Source organism: Theropithecus gelada, chromosome 9 (assembly GCF_003255815.1).
Source record: "Theropithecus gelada isolate Dixy chromosome 9, Tgel_1.0, whole genome shotgun sequence".
In the NCBI taxonomy this organism is placed as follows: domain Eukaryota; kingdom Metazoa; phylum Chordata; class Mammalia; order Primates; family Cercopithecidae; genus Theropithecus; species Theropithecus gelada.
The window spans coordinates 74,772,555-74,789,507 of NC_037677.1; the positions used below are offsets into that span (position 1 = coordinate 74,772,555).

The window sequence follows — 16,953 nt, forward strand, 5'->3', positions numbered from 1 at the left end:
CAAATATTCCCAAGGGAATGAAGCCAGTGGGGGGACTGACAGTCCTTCCTTTCCCTAACAGGGTTGCCTTTATGCAAAGGGATAGCGTTTGTGGATTCCGTCTCTCCATCCTTTGTAAAGGTGCTAGCTAGGAAGCCGAGCTCAAGCGGGCTGCTCTGGGCGTAGCAAGCCCCACCCCTTTGCACGGTGTCCTAATCACCAGCTAACCCCTGGAATAAATTCTCCACTCGCCCTGCGTGGGTTCATTCACAGCTCTGTAGTCCGGGGCTGGGCACTTCCTCTCTGGGACTGAAATAAGAGCGCTCTAGACAGATCAGGTGTGATGCAGCCAGCCCTGCTTTAGAGCCTATTCTTTTTCCTAGGCAACAAAACACACACACACAAAATAAAACACCAAACAGCCGCAATGTCCCCCTCCCCCTTCTTGTTCTCTCCTGACTTTTTCTGAAAGATGGATCTCTGCGAGCCTCCATCTCTGGGGGTGGGGTGGGAGTGTGGGGGGTTGGGGTGAGCTCTGTAAAATTGGTAGGAGACGTGTGGAAGAAAGCAAGTCTCCCGGGTATTTCAGCACTTCGGCAGAAACACTAAGGCATTCTCATTGCCAGCCTCGGGGGTGGCTGGCACAAACAGCCCAAGATTAAACGCGGCGCCTGGGCTGGCGAGGTCGGGATCGTGAGGTAACTCTCCAGGTGCTCCTCGCTGGATCCCAGGGTCCCAGCCCCGCCACCGCGCCCCGCCCAGCTCTGTCCCCGCAGCCTCGCGGGCTGCCGGGCTTTGTGGTTCGCCCGTGCCGCTGGGCCCCTGCTGGGGGTGTCGTTACGAGCATGTGCAGACAGCAGCCCAAGGTAGAGCGAGCGTGCCGGGCGAGCCCGGAGACTTGCCTTGCAATGCCATGTTTGTGTGTGTGCTCTAACTCCCGGAGAGCAATCAGGGAGACGGCTCCCCGGCCAGACTTGGCTGATGTTTTCTTGTTTCTGTTTCAGCCTTCAGGATAATTCCTTCAGCAGCACCGCTGTAACAGAGTAAGTGATTCTCACCATTAAAATCAGACTTGCATGCTTTTAAGCAACTATCGTGAAGGTATCCTCCACCGTTCCCAGCCGCTATTCGTTTTAGATGCATTGTCTCCCGGAATCTGGGGCTGTGAAGACCGCGAGACGTGCTGACTGATGGGGCCCAGACATCTTTACAGGTTGAAACCAGCATTTTAGCAGCTGCGGGAGAGAAATTAAAACCAGTTGATTGCTTGCAGGAGCTCAGTGCTCCAAGATATGTGTTCTTGGAGCTCAGATTTTTAAAAATCCATTTGACGTGTTAGGAAGCTTTGTTGTATTTTGCCAACATTGGTGTCAGTTTTCATGGAGTGCACACTATATACATTTACAGCAATAGGAGATAGATGTGAAATGAGTTGAATTCCAGCATGTGGTAAACAGGCTAAACTTATCTTGGCCCTCTCTTGTCTACAGATTTTTAAGGCATATCAGAGTAAACTTTTTGTGCATGCCCTTTGTCATTTTTGTCTTCTGACTTCAGAGATGTGGCTATAGGACAAATGAATCACCTAGTCCTATGGTTAAAGCTATTGATTAGGGCAACTAGCACCCTTTAAACCTGGAATGAAGGAGTGTGAATGAAGGAGTGTGCCAGCAAGCACAGTGTTTTTTTTCAAAGATATTTATATGTTATAGTTTTAATTTTTGCCATCCTTAATATGTTTTCCTAATATTATACTATATTTGTTAAAAATTAACAAGTAGTGTATTTTGCTAATACTGTATGTAATTTATATATACATATATATATGAATATGTACTTCATCTAGCATTCTTTCTCTAGGCTAATTCATGATGTTTACTTCTGGGACCTTTGTGGAAGCCACTCTAAACAGCTTTTCAGGAAAAAGCCATGTGTAAAGTTGTATCTTCAACTACATTTAAAAAATGCTATGAGTTTGATATAGAAGGCCTAACTAACTGGGGAACTGTTTACTACAATTACCTAAAAAGCAAATAAATGTAGAAATAGGTATCTTTTGGCTTCCAAGTCCTGCCACTATCACAATGACTTGGTGAGGGAGGGGTAAGGTTTACAGTGCTTCCTAGGCCCTCTTGTTTTCCACATTCTTTTGTTTCTCTCTTTCACTGTGCTGCTCCTTTAGTGTCCAGTTTTGAGCACTTAAGTGGAGTCACTTAAAAAAAAAAAACAGGGTTGACTTTAGAAGAAGCAATGTAAAATACGCATTTGGACCCACATTCTGTTTATAAGATTGCTTGGTAACCTGTGCTGCAATGTTGCTCTTCTAAAGGCCCGAGAGAAGGGGAGAGAGGTGTGCCAAAGTATGCATCTGCAGGCCAAAGATGAGGCCTGGACTTCCTGCTCCAGGTGCACAGGTACTGCTCTCCTCCCTTTGCTGTGCTTAAAGCACTAAGTGCTTTCTGGCCCCGATTCTCAGGAGCCCGGTGTGGCCAAATCCTCGGTCAGCTACAGGCACGGCAGGTTCATAATGGAGACACTTAGCTCCAGATTTCACATGGACTTTTTTCTTTTTTTCTGTAGAGGTTTTGTGGTTAAATGCTGGGGAGAGCCTGGTGTCTTGTCTTTGGACACTCCCCAAGGAGTTCTGATTGCATAAGATCATGTTTTTACTTTCAGAGGAGTGACAGTGATTTATTTTAAAAGGCACTGAGAGATAATTGGTATGCCATCTGGCTAATATAAAAATCTAAGGAGCCTATTGAAAACATACCAAAAGCTTCATAGGTGTAACACATCATTGACTAGGATTGTTTAAAACTAGTCATTGTCCACAATGACATTTTCCCCTCCCCTCAGTAATATGACCCATATTCCGTGCTTCTCTGGGCATGACCCCATAGCCCTCAGGACCAAGGTGCCATATCCTGAGACATAGACATAGCAGGTGCCCAGGAAATGTTTGGGTGTGGTCTTGGCCTATACAGAGGAGGGACTTTTCTCCCCTGTATGTTTTGGATACAAGAAAAGCTCCTCTGCCTTCTGTCCCCACCCCATTCCTACATCCTTCTACTCACACCCACTTATTTTCTTCGATGTCTGAAATTTCACCTAGAGATGATTTCTTTGGTAGTGACCTTTATTAAAATGGAAATTCAAAAGTTTGTGCCCTTGGGAAGTGGATTCAAATTGTCGTGAATACTTTAATATGAATTATTTTACATAACCTGTTTTCTAATCTGTTATGGTTGTGGTTATGCTTGGTCAGCTGGGAGTCTTAGAAGAGTCAAGGGGAAAGGGAAATTGGGAGGGACTCAAGGACAGATTTTATTTTCTTCTTGGTTTTTCCCAGGCCTGGCACTATCTATGCAGCTCTGGACAAATTCAATTTCTTTTTCCACCCCAATGTTTTTGTCACAATGGCCTTGGCCTTTTCTTTCCTATCTGTGGCACCTTTTCATCTAATATTTTCCCATGGTCGATTGTGACGTTGCCCTGGCTAACTTGCTATTTTAAATGAAGCCTGCAATAATTCTGATTAGTTATCATTCAAACCAGCGGTTCTCAAAGCTAAATGATCATCAATATCAACTGGGGAAGAGGACTGGAGGTTGTGAAAATTGCAGTCTCCAAGGCTTTATCTCAAAGTGGGAACCCAGAATGGGTGATTGCATTGGTGTCAGGACAGTGCTGGTTTGGGGTTTGGAAACCTTTAGGTCAGTGTTGTTTAGAAACATAGCAGTTCTATAGGTAGGCAGTGTCTTTTAAAAATCCACATTCCTGGGCGCTGCCCTCAGAGAGTTGATGTAGTGGGGCTGGAGACTTCTGTTTTGACCAGGTACTTCAGGTGGTGCTAATGCAAGTGGTTCGGGGGCCACATTTTGAGAAACCCCATAGAAGGCTGTACCTCTGCAACTTTGCCTTCAGGGAACACGTTACTACAGGGCAAGTGTAAATATCTTTATAGCACAACTACATTTTATCTAACTCTCAGTCTGAGTCCTCTCTTCTGTTTTAGGCAGCAAGGAGAACTTCTTGTGGGCACTTCTTTCACCAACATTATTCTAAGAAATGGCATGCCATGTCTCTTGTGAGCCTCTGGCATATAGACTGAAGAGATTATTTGGTTCTTGCTTTTTGGGTTTAATGTGGTGGAGAAGAAACCATCCAGGCTTCACTGATTTAGGCCTTGGGATCTTGACTTACAACTTAGCCCAGGTGCAAAGGTAATTTCTACCTCGGAACATTCTCAGGCTGAATTGAGATTATATGAAAGAGCAGGTGAGCTGTGAAATACCACACAACTTTTTCTTGTTTGTGGTTGATTGAGGGGGCAAAAGTTCAAATAGGAAAAAAAAGTAGCAACCCTGAGCATTTCACAAAGAAATAAGGGGTTTTAGGGAAAGGACTCAAATGATTTGTTAATTGAATAGAAGTTGATGGTCTTTACCAAGGTACATGAAAACTCAAATGAACTAAAAGAGGTTGTAAATGTGTGCCATGTAAGGCAGGAGGTAGCTCTATTTCAGTTGCTCTGTCTGTGAGCTTGGAATTGTGTTCTTTGAGTGGCAACTGGAGTTGTTTAGTAGACATGAATGTTGGATCAACTAATCAGCTCCAGCTTCATACTTCAGAATCTTCTCCAACTTTGTATGTTCTGGTGCCAAGTTTCCATTTTTAACTGATTGTACTTTGAGGAGAAAGATTAATAAATCAAATGAGGGAGAAAAAAATAAGTTCTTGCCAAATCTCCAAACAATAGGTATTGTTGAGCTCCAGAATTGAAGCTCCAAAGCTCTCTGCTTAAGCCCTAGATCTTTGAAAGCAACAATTCTAGATTTTTGTTCTTCATTGATTTTGCTACTTTGCTATTGGAAAACATTTTTATCCACATTTCAAAGCCCAGGTGATCTATTAGCTGAATGCTGCTAATGAAGGAGAACAAAGCAATACTTGGGGATTTGTTTTCCATGAGATGGACAGAGTGGACTATTGACAAGAAAGTAAGGAAGACTGGTTTATTCTATTAAAAGTAGCTTTCCCCGCCCACCCCCCCCAAGACAGAGTCTCGCTCTGTTGCCCAGGCTAGAGTGCAGTGATGTGATTCCGGCTCACTACAGCCTCCACCTCCCAATTTCATGTGATTCTTGTGCCTCAGCCTCCTGAGTAGCTGAGACTACAGACGTGTGCCACCACACCCAGCTAATTTTTGTATTTTTAGTAGAGATAGGGTTTCACCATGTTGGCCAGGCGGGTCTTGAACTTCCAACTCAGGCCCACCTTGGCCTCCCAGAGTTCTGGGATTACAGATGTGAGACACTGTACCAAGGCAACCAATTTTTTTAATTGCCAGAGGTAACAAAATATTTCAGTAGGTAGAAAGGGTTAGAGTCTGTGGGTGGCCTTTGTTTAACTCACTACGAAACTATAAATTAAAGATTTTAAGGGACGAGGACTGGATTCCTTTTGTGGGTTAATTATACACCATTGCCAGTAAAGAATATTTTAAAATGTTAAATTATTTCATATAGTATAAACACTATATTATGATTATATTTATGTACGCAGGTATTTATTTGCTTTATTTTTGTCTACTCATTACATTGTGAATTTCTTAGGGCAGGGTTCAGATCTTTTTCAAATTTTGTGTCCTTTGGAAGCAGTGCTACACAAATTGTGAGTCTCCAAATTGTTTAAAGCATGTCTGAGACAAGAAAATAAAACAGAAATAGGGAGTAAGTATCTTATAACTTTAATAGGACTTTGGCATTGCTGTGACATTTTTACCAAAGTGTCTGTCCACAGTGGTGTGGAAATAAAAAACAAACCGGTCTGTCCTAAACTCTGAGAGTTTGCAAAGCACAGTTCCAATGTCTAATGCAGTGCCTGGATTCAGTAAATAAATGCTGGTTAAATTATTTCAGAGACCAGACCTCTTAGGGAACAAAGTTAATATTTCGATTCAAGTATTTTTGAGTGTCTCTGGGGTACTCTGGCACTGTGGCAATATATCTAGGAAAAGAAATTATAGTTATTTCTACTCATGGAACTAATAACTAATCAAAAAGATCTCAGTGGTGCAAAGGATTACAAAGTGATGTGTGGTGAGATATAGTTGTTTACTGAAACCTCGGAATGAAGAGTAAATGTTTATGAATTAAAGTTAAAGTAGGAACTTGGCACATGTATTAGTCAGGGTTCTCTAAAGAGACAGAATTAATAGAATACATGTGTGTTTGAAGGGGAGTTTAGTGGGAAAATTGACTCACATGATCACAAGGTGAAATCCTACAAATAGTCCGTTTGCAAACTGAGGATGGAGGAAGCTAGTTTGAGTCCCAAAACCTCAAAAGTAGGGGAGCCAACAGTGCAGCCTTCAGTCTGTGGCAGAAGGCCCGAGAGCCCCTGGAAAATCACTGGTTTAAGTCCAAGAGTCCAAAAGCTGAAGAACTGAGAGTCTGATGTTCAAGGGCTGGAAGCATCCAGCACAAGAGGAAGATGAAGGCCAAAAGGCTAGCAAGTCTGTTCTTTCCACCTTCTTCTGTCTGCTTTATTCTAGCCGCACTGGCAGCTGATTAGATGGTGCCCACCCAGATTGAGGGTGGGTCTGCCTCTCCCGGTCCACTGACTCAAATGTTAATCTCCTTTGCCAACACCCTTACAGACACACCCAGGATCGATACTTTGCATCCTTCGATCAAATTAACACTCAATATTAACCATCATAGCACATGATTGAGAACATGGCACATGGGTGAGCTTGGCTGGGAAGGTACAGAGCTGGGGAAACCTGACTTGGGCAGTGAAGGATGAGTAGGAGTTGAAGACGGAAAAGGTATTCCAGGCTTGAATGGGGCTGGGTGGGAATGGTTGGGAACAGGAACAAAGGCTTCATCCTACACTAGAGCGAGAGGATGGTCCCACTCCAGGTTCCCCTAGTCAGGATGGAGCACTGGAGATTTTTCAATATGGAAGAGCCAAGAATTGTTCATAAAGTTAATCCAGAAGTTTTATGAAAAGGAACCCCTTCCTTTTCACAAGATCAAGAAAATCTGAGACCAATAGAGTAAACTAAATGGAGGCTGGTTTAGTTTGGGACTGCCTGAAGCAGAAAAAATGCAAAGAGGCATATAGTGGAATCTCTTTTGAGCCAACAACAGGCTCCCAGTCTTAGTGTCCAATGTCCCCTCAAGTGCTGTGAACACTTAGGTCATTGCTAAGATCTTGTTAGTTTAGGTAACACAGGACAGTGGAGGCAAAAAGGAGAGTCACCTCTGGCTCTGAGCTTTTAAGGTCACATGATATGGCAACATTGGTTTCATAAACTGGGAGACATAGTAATCAGAACTTATTTAGGAGAGAATGATGAGGAGTGTTTCATCTTTCAGTTTTCCATGGTAATCTTGAGACAATTCTAGATTATTGCTGCTACTGCTATAGCAGACAGTTGGATCTGATGTGATTTTTCTTCCCTCTCTCCAGGTGTGACGAAGATCCAGTCTCTCTACATGAAGACCAGACTGATTGCTCCAGTCTCAGGTAAAAGCCACCATTGCTTGGTTCATATTTGTAAGAGACAGAAACCATCTAGTTATGGTGGCTTTCCTTTGAATTCTAGTATCTTCTTTGAATTCCAATGATTTGTTCTCATGTCTCATCTCCTCTACTAGATTTTTACCCCTTGACAAATTTTTGTCTTTTCCACTTTTGGATACCACCCTCTTAGCAATCAGGACAGCACCTTACATGTGGGAACACTTGATAAATACCTATTGAACTGAGTATTGATTAGCCTATCTCAATATTCTTATCACACACCCCAAAGGAAGAGGCTCATGTTATTGAGTGTCTGTAGTATTGTCTTTGTCATCAAGGGCTTATAGTATCGTGGCAAAACCTTCACTGCTAATCATTTCTTCTACATTTACTTTGTTCCAATAATTTCATCTACATTTTACTATATGATCTAAACTGAAAAGAAGTTGATATTTCTGTTCTCATCCTGTAGATGGAGAAACTGACACTTAGGAATGATAACTCATCCAAAATAACATAGCACTATGAGGCAGAATTTAGACCCAGTTCTCTCTGACTTTAAAGTCCACTTACTGGATAACAAATATTTGTTGAAGGCCAATTTTGTGTGCCAGGAGCCAGTTAAGATTTGGGATGAAGAAAGACAAACCAATGTTGCTCCTAAGAATTCAGTTTGCTAGAGGAGATAGGCAAAAATATAGATGTGGACGCTACAGTGCATTAAGTACTACTATACTAGAGGTAAATAGTGGATTTACTTAGAAGAATCAAACAGCCCAGAGAGCTTTCTTGGACTGATCCCTGAAGAAAATTATACAAGGCATATGAATTATTATTTATTATTATTATTATTATCATCATCATTATTATTTTTGGTGAGGTCCAAGGCTAAGAAAAAGAGGATGCCACCAAGCAAAGGGAGCAGCTTACTGGAAAGCCAATAGAGGGTAGAGAGAATTGTTTGAGTTGCAGAAACAGCAAGTGGTTCAGGATAGTAGGAACCCTGGGAACCTGGTGGAGTGAGGAAGTAAGAGGTAAGATAAGATGTGAAGCTCTAGCGGTAAACAAAGAACAGATTTCCTAGGGTTTGTGTTCCTTGCTAAGGAGTTCAGAATTATCTTGGAGGCATTGGAGAAACCAAAAAGAACTCTCTCTCTCTCTCTCTCTTTTTTTTTCCTTTGCAAATAACCACATGGCTAAGGCCCTGCCTGAGAGTAACAATAGCTTTCATTTATTGGGTTGCAGCCTTGGGTCAGCTTTCTATGGTAGGCATTTCACAGAGACTGTATTATCTCTGTTAAGCAGATATTACATGTATTTTATGAACGAGGATCATAGAGGTGAAGTGATGTTGCCCAGGCCACACAACTAGTAAGTGGGAGGATCTTTCAGACCCTGACGTTTTTCAGGACACCATGCTTATTCTCAGTCATGATTTATTCCAATAAGTAGTGGCATAAATTACATAACCTGTGCTTTTCTGTTTTGGAGATCTTGGGGAACCAGTAATATGTGAGAAAATATGTTTCTAAATATGACTTTTGTAACCAGGTTTTACATTTGTGTAGTGCAAGAAAGATGCTTTTGGCCCCCTCTCCCCTTTCCTGGCTTTCCAAGTCAAGGAAGTAAACAAAATTACATTTCTAAATTTTGGGTGACTTGAAAACATGATATAAAAGCAAAGTTCAGGTATTATTTTGGGAATGAGTCTATCAAAAAAGTCATTTTAGATTTGGAAAGCTATTTTTTTTTTTTTTTTATTCTTGAGTGTTCTATAATCCTACTCGAATGAGAGCATTTAGGTAACTGTAAAGGCAGCTGTTCTTTCTTTTGTTTCTCATGCAGGATCATGGAGTGGATGGGTTTTTAGTGAGAAAAATGTACTTCAAATGAACTAGCATAGTTTCCAATTCATGGTTTGATGTTAATTTCCAAATCTATTAGTGACTTAGAATTTTTTTAATTGTAAATGATCTCACAGCAAGACTATTAACCAGTGTCATTGGCATTGATTTGTTTTTGAGTTACTAACATTGAATGATTATTTTAATTGTTGGGTTCTCCTTTACCAGATAGCACTACGTTTGACCTGGATTCAAGTTTAACTATTTCACACAGTTTTATTTTTATACCTTATCCAATTGCACCCTGGTCATGTTCCAGACCACCTATCTGGATATTTGCTTTGCTCTTTTCCCAAAGACTACATCCTCAGGGAGGATGAGTTCCAGCTCAGTGAACTTAATCTGCCTTTTATTTGTAAAAATGTGTCTTGAATGGTGGGCATTCCTTCTTCGCTGGTCTTGCCTCTTGGCTTTATGTGTCCTTGAGCAGCTAGGAATTGCTTTCCAGGTGACTTTGCAAATACTGTTTTATGGGTGCTTTTGGTAAGGGAGCATGAGGGAAAAACAACACCTGGAGGAAGTGGCCACTCCTCATGCATTTCATGTTCCAGTGACAGTGATTGTGGTAGATTAAGGTTAATGATATTGATTATATAGAGAAGGCCCCTTCTGGTTATGTCTGTGGTATTTGGTTGATACTTAGCAGAATGAAAAATAAAATGCATCTAGATTTAAGTGGGAAGAATGGCTTCAAATAAGAATGTTATCATGTCAGTATTTTCGAGAAAATTGAAACTGGAGGGGGGTAGGGATATTGTACAGAATTTGATTGTTGAACGAACAGAAGTGCCATCCCAGCCCTGAATATATGGAGATAACACCACCCTCTTCCAATCTTCTTCAGAACCAGAACCTGGACATTGGGATGTTTGACTTTGCATTCAGGGCATTGTTCAGAGGAGCTGGCTGGGTAAAATTTGGCCCATGCCTTATATTTTACCCAGGCAACAGGTAGCCTATCAAAAGAGATCCTGTTAAGTTTCTAAGTACCTCTGAAAGTTGTAGGGGAATGATTATAAACTGATATTACCAATGAAGAGGAAGCGTGGTGCCTTGAACCAAGAACATAGGTGTGAGTCTGGAGACCCACATGAGGCCTCTGGGTCTGTGTGGATTAGTCCTTCCATTAGGCATGTGATTTAATCTCTTAGAGTCTTCATCTATAAAGTAGAGATGACGATATCTCACCTGACTATGTCACATTATTGTTGTGAGAGGAAAACATGATATATGTGAAAGTGTCTTAAACCGAAAATTAAAAAAAAAAAAAATGATATGTGTATAGTTACAACTACACAAAGTACGTATCCATTGACAAAGATCAGAAGGGAAAGTGAAGTAATATAGAGTGATATTCACATTTCTTTTAAGTTCTTGTTCATGCAAAATTGTCTAAGTGTAGGCTAAAAATTTTGCGACGTATCTATCCTATAAATACAGCAGCAATGAATATCTCCAGCCCTCTTTCCTGCAGCAGTTTATTCATCTTTTTTTAAGGTACTTTCTAAATTGGGTCTTTCCTGTTTTAGAGATGAAGACAATAAAGAGAACTACCCCGACGCAGGGGCTCTGGTAGAGGAGCACGCGCCACCCTCTTGGGAGCTGCAGCAGCAGAATGTAGAGCAGACTGTGCTGGTGGACAGCGTATTGCGACCCAGCATGGGCAACTTCAAGTCCCGGAAGCCCAAGTCCATCTTCAAAGCCGAGAGCGGGAGGAGCCACGGAGAAAGTCAGGTAGCAGCTCTCTCTCCTCAGGCTTTTGCCTCCTCAGGCCTTTGCCAAGACGGGTGATTCTTAGGCTAGGGCACACGGTTCTGGCAGAGGATTTGAGTGCACTGTTTTGCAGGAGGGGATTGGCATGACTTGTCATTGCGTGCTCTGCCAGCCTGAGACGCGTGGAAGCTCTTGCGGGTTAAAAGTTGGGTGCTCTGAGCCGGTTAATAATTTGGTGCCCCTTAAAACATGTTCTTAAATATTGGACTTTGATTTATTTTTAAATTTTTATTTATTTATTTTTATTTTTGGAGACAGAGTTTCGTTCTATCCCCAGACTGGAGTGCAGTGGCGTCATCTCGGCTCACTGTAACCTCCACCTCCTGAGTTCAAACGATTCTGCTGCCTCAGCCTCCCGAGTATCTGGGGTTACAGGCGCCTGCCACCATGCCCAGCTAATTTTTTTTTTGTATTTTTGGTAGAGACAGGGTTTCACCATGTTGGCCAGGCTGGTCTCGAACTCCTGACCTCAGGTGATCCACCCGCCTCGGCCTCCCAAAGTGCTGGGAACAGGCATGAGCCACCACGCCTGGCAACTGGACTTTGATTTAAAGGAACAGCTGCATTCTTTTGTGGGGAAGAGGGAGGAGGATCTCTCTGTTTCCGTTCATACGGGATGTTTTTCCTTCCTCAGATGTGGGGAGTCTGCTCAGCAAAATCAAAAGTCTCAGTTTCATCCAGAGCTATTCTTTTAGGCTGAAGTTTGTTTATGCTGGAATAAACATACAAGTATGTGTGTGTGTGTAGTATCTGGTTTTCTGAGGTCAAAGGGAACATCTTTCCAATACATTTTGATAATTAATGGATATTTTATTAATTAAAACTTTTTTGTTAAGAATGCAGCAAAGACTATTAAAAATCCCTCATTTAATTTATTATGTTTTTTTTTTTTTTTTTTTTTTTTTTTGAGTCAGGGTCTCACTCTGTCAACCAGGCTGGAGTGCAGTGGCACAATCTCAGGTCACTACAACCTCCACCGCTGGGTTCAAGCGATCCTCCCACCTCAGCCTCCTCTATTAGCTGGGACTACAGGTGTGCGCCACCATGCCCTGCTAATTTTTGTATTTTCTTTGTAGAGATGTGGTTTCACCATGTTGACCAGGCAAGTGCTGACCTCAAGTGATCCACCTGCCTCAGCCTCCCAAAGTGCTGGGGTTATGAAAGTGAGCCACCATGCCTGGCCTTTCTGATGCTTTTAAAAGAGATTGAATTGATATAATCTACTTTAACTGTTACAAAGTGGTGAATATTTCCAACATTGAGATTTTACTTGTAATGCATGTAACATATTTTTGGGGACATGGAAGTTCCATAAGTGTTAACTTTGCTTTTTTGTTAACATTGCTTTTTTGTTAACATTTAGATGTTAACTTTAAAAATAATGTGCAATAGGTTAATTTTGTAATAACTTTTAAGGCCAGTCCTATTTAGCAAATATGCATCGGGAGATCTTCCTGTTATAACAACTTTGGTTGGGCAGGTTTTTTAACCTTGCAATTTTGTAATTTGCCTTGTGATTTTTATCTTCCTTCTTCCTTGGCATTGCAACCTCTTATTTAGTCAGTTAATTTAGTAGTGAGATGAAAATGCCCTCTGCATTAATGAAGATGTGTTGTGATGATCTTAAACAATGTAGTCTTGTTGCAGCGATATGAGTGTGAAATACCATTTGAGTTACGATAAACTTGAGATTATTACTGAATGTGCTCCAGCACCTAACTAATTAGGAGAGTCATGCTGGGGAGGGCACAGGTTCCCCAAAGGTTACCCCCAGGTCTGACTGATCCCAGGGATGCTCTGACCTTGAATCTCCTACCAGGGGTCACTTATGACATAGTAAGGTTCAGGGTGACCAGCCATCTCTCCTCAGACTGTCCTCCTTCTTGTCATCCTGTAGTCTGGCCTCACAGAAATTACACAGTTGTCACTTGTAATAAGGTGCTAATGGGGCATGTAATTCCCAACCTGTTGCTCATACACAGGTAGATTTCAGGGGAGAAATGTGCTTGTATAGTCTTTGCTCATACTACAGCATTGGAATCCTGGACTTCAGGTAAAATTCCCACTGGAATTTAAGTGGCCTGTTCTATCTGATACAACGAGCTTCATTCTCAGATGCCTTCCATTCCAAGCAAGACATTTGTTGAATAATGGAATTTTCCAATTATATCAAGGTTAAAAGAAGACAGATTATTATTGAATGCATACTAATTATCCTATTGCTGTAAGAATGTAAGGACACTTGGTATGAGTTTCTGAACTCTGGGGATCAGTGAGACTGGGATACGATTTTTAAATGCTTTATTTCAGTTTATATTAGCAGCATCTACTCACTTGTTGTGAATTGCAGATAGTTAAGTATAGAGAGGACTTCTTATATATTCAAAAATAGAACAATACAACAATAATATACTAAATAAATAACTAAAATAAAATTTTCCTTAGTAGTCCATTCAGTCTTCTTCTTCTTCTTATTATTTGAGACAAAGTCTCCCTCTGTCACTCAGACTGGAATGCAGTGGTGTGATCATAGCTCACTGCAGCCTCCACTTCCCAGGCTCAAGGGATCGTCCTGCCTCAACCTCCCAAGTAATGGGGACTACAGGCACGTGCCACCATGCCCAACTAACTTTTTTGTATCTTTAGTAGAGACGGGTTTTCACCATGTTGGCCAGGCTGGTCTCAAGTGATCTGCCCTCTTCAGCCTCCCAAAGTGCTGGGATTATAGGCATGAGCCACTACACCCAGCCTCAGGCAGTCTTGTGTAATTAATTCTTGTTCCTCTTGATCTTGGGCTAGTGGTATCATGAAGCTGTCTGCTTCTCCACTAAAGTTCTACAAATCCCAACTCAGCCCACTGGTGTCATCAGATGCCTGTATCCAAGAGTCTGTCACTTGAAGTGTCAATTGTTTAAAGTGTCTGGTCCTTTACTATGAGGCTTTTGAGATTTATCTTTGCCAAAGACACAAACTGTAGCCTAAAGCTGAATAAAACCTCAGGAAACCACTGGAGGAAAACGAAACCATCTATAGATGACAGAAATAGGAATCGCTGTGGTTAGTTTACTACCGATAATTTTAAAATGTGAAAGGTCTGATGAGAGTTTATAATAAGCATAGCACATAATGTGACATGCAAAAGAAGACAGTAAAATCATTTCACCAAAATTAGAATGTCTTGAAGGATAATGAGTAAGCCAGTTTTCAAAGAAGTCAGGGGATGTTATTTCTGATTTTATAAAAATGAATGAATATAGTTTTTACAGAGAAAAAGAACCTCAAGATATAATACTCTTAAAAGATTCAGCCAGATGTGGTGGCTGACACCTGTAATCCCAGTACTTTGGAAGACCGAGGCAGGTAGATCAGAAAGTCAGGAGTTTGAGACTAGCCTGGCCAACATAGTGAAGCCCCATTTCTATTAAAAATACAAAAATCAGCCTGGCATGGTGGTGCATGCCTGTAGTCCCAGCTACTTGGGAGGCTGAGTCAGGAGAATCGCTTGAACCCAGGAGGCAGAGGTTGCAGTGAACTGAGATCATGCCACTACACTCCAGCCTGGGCAACAGAGCAAGACTCCATCTCAAAGGAAAAAAAAAAAAAAGATTCATGAAGTCTGGAGTAGGTCATTAAACTCAACAGGCAAGTCTCTTATGCGTACCTGAGTGAAAACCAGTGGCGTAGATGTTGCTAGATTCAAATGAAAGAAATAAGGCTATGGATGAGTCGACTTTCTAAATAATAACTACAGTTATCACTGATCAGTGTCATTCTCTAATATCAGGCAAAGCTCCACCAGGGCTTGGACAAATATGTGAAAATTTGATAGAACTATTTCATGAGAGTTTTGATCGCAGGGTAAATGTCACATTTATTAGGTTTACCATGCAGTATGGTTGAGAGAGTGGTTCTGTTTGTAAAGGTGGATTTATTTGGGACAACTTGGGCTTATGTTGCAGCTACAAGTCTTACCTGATGCTTGTTGCCATCATCAAAACACTGAATTCTAACAAGTGTGCTATGGGATCATCATTCCCCAAAATCCCTTATAAAGGCCATATGGGCACAACCTTTATAAATTTAAAAACAACCCTCTTTGAAACTGAAGAGCATCATCATAGATGTTGTGCTACTGCCATTTTGGGGTTCTTTTTTTCACAAAGTTTGGATGTAGGAGCTCAGAGTGGCTCTTTAGTCTGATCCTAACCAGGTTAAAAACAAAGGTGGAAATAATCCTACTATAAAGACACATGCACACATATGTTTATTGCAGCACTATTCACAATAGCAAAGATTTGGAACCAACCGAAATGTCCATCAATAATAGACTGGACAAAGAAAATGTGGCACATATACACCATGGAATACTATGCAGCCATATAAAAGGATGAGTTCATGTCCTTTGCAGGGACATGGATGAAGCCAGAAACCATCATTCTCAGCAAACTACCACAAGAACAGAACACCAAACACTGCATGTTCTCACTCATAAGTGGGAATTGAACAATGAGAACACATGGTCATAGGGAGGGGAACATCACACACTGGGGCCTGTTGGGGGGTGGGGGACTAGGGGAGAGATAACATTAGGAGAAATACGTAATATAGGTGATAGGTTGATGGGTGCAGCAAGCCACCAAGCCATGTGTATATCTATGTAACAAAACTGCACATTCTGCACGTGTACCCCAGAACTTAAAGTAAAATAGTAGAAAAATTAAAAACAAAAAACAACAAAACAAAGGTATGGGGCAGATAAAATGACCTAGATGATAACTGTTGAAAGTTTGGCCTAATGCTCCACTTTTCTTACCTTTATTCTGATCCCCAAAGTCAGAATCAGAAGTTCTACTTCTGGAGGATCAGATTCAAATTTTAGTTTGAGCCACTTTCCTTTAATGTTGGCAATGACCACTTATATGAGAATGAACCATGGGTGGGGAGGAGGAATCTGAGATTTTGTGGGTCTTCATGAATGAATGATTCCAGTTTTCTACCAACTATGAGTGAAAAAATGAAAAGGGGAGAGATTTAGTTATAGTTACTGATGTAACAGAAAACCAGGAACTAGAAGGCAATGCAAGAATGCCCTCAAATAAGTTAAGGTATTTAGAATAAGGAGAATGTTTATTTGAACTGGAATCAGTTTTCTTTTCTGCTTGTTTATCTCTTTGTTCCTTAGACAATAGGCTTTGCAAAAGAATGCCTTAAATAAGGACCATTTAATGATCTGTCTCCCGGAAAGACAGGTTTTAGGGATGCTATTGCCAGAGTTCATTGAGATAATGAATCCTGAATTTAGGAGATGTTGAGTTGGTTGGTGCTAAGCATAAATTCCTGATCAAAGTGGAATCCAGTTTGCCCTTATGTAATATCTAATTAGATAGAAAACACCCTTTCCAAGAAGGAGAACTGATTTAAGGCATAGATTATATGTTGTAATATTTTGTGAAAAATTAACAATGATCCTGTATTGATCACCATGTAAGTCATAAAATTAATCCCTGACAACCAAATTTAGGGAGGATTAGACTTAACTAACAGAACCAACTTCCTGTAATGGACCTCATAACTGTCCAGAGGGCACTCATTTTTAGCAATGGTAGATGCAGTCTTGTCATCCCCACTCCATGCCATCTGGCATCATGCTATGCACTGTCCTGCTGCCCTCCCCTCTGGTGGCTATTTTAGCAGAAGACAAAAAGTAGGAGGCTATATAGAGCTTTTCTGCAGTGAGCTGTACACTGTGATCATACTGCTAATC

The 16,953-nt window shown here is 41.2% G+C and overlaps 1 protein-coding gene across 12 annotated transcripts in view; it reads left to right on the top strand.

The window, feature by feature from the left end:
- Positions 1-244: 244 nt before the first annotated feature.
- Positions 245-16,953, top strand: part of FAM13C (family with sequence similarity 13 member C) — a 114,969-nt gene continuing 98,260 nt past the window's right edge. For 3 of the 12 annotated variants that reach the window (XM_025396769.1, XM_025396761.1, XM_025396764.1), the window contains exons 1-5: positions 519-845; positions 984-1,022; positions 2,309-2,393; positions 7,459-7,515; positions 10,946-11,150. Coding sequence is in view for 10 of the 12 variants with exons in the window: in XM_025396761.1 (XP_025252546.1) it covers positions 11,076-11,150 (75 nt within the window). In the remaining 2 variants the exon portion in view is untranslated. Of the gene's footprint in view, positions 318-518; positions 1,023-2,308; positions 2,394-7,458; positions 7,516-10,945; positions 11,151-16,953 lie in introns of those variants that run through there. The other 9 variants (XM_025396766.1, XM_025396759.1, XM_025396768.1 and 6 more) reach the window with 4 other exon arrangements.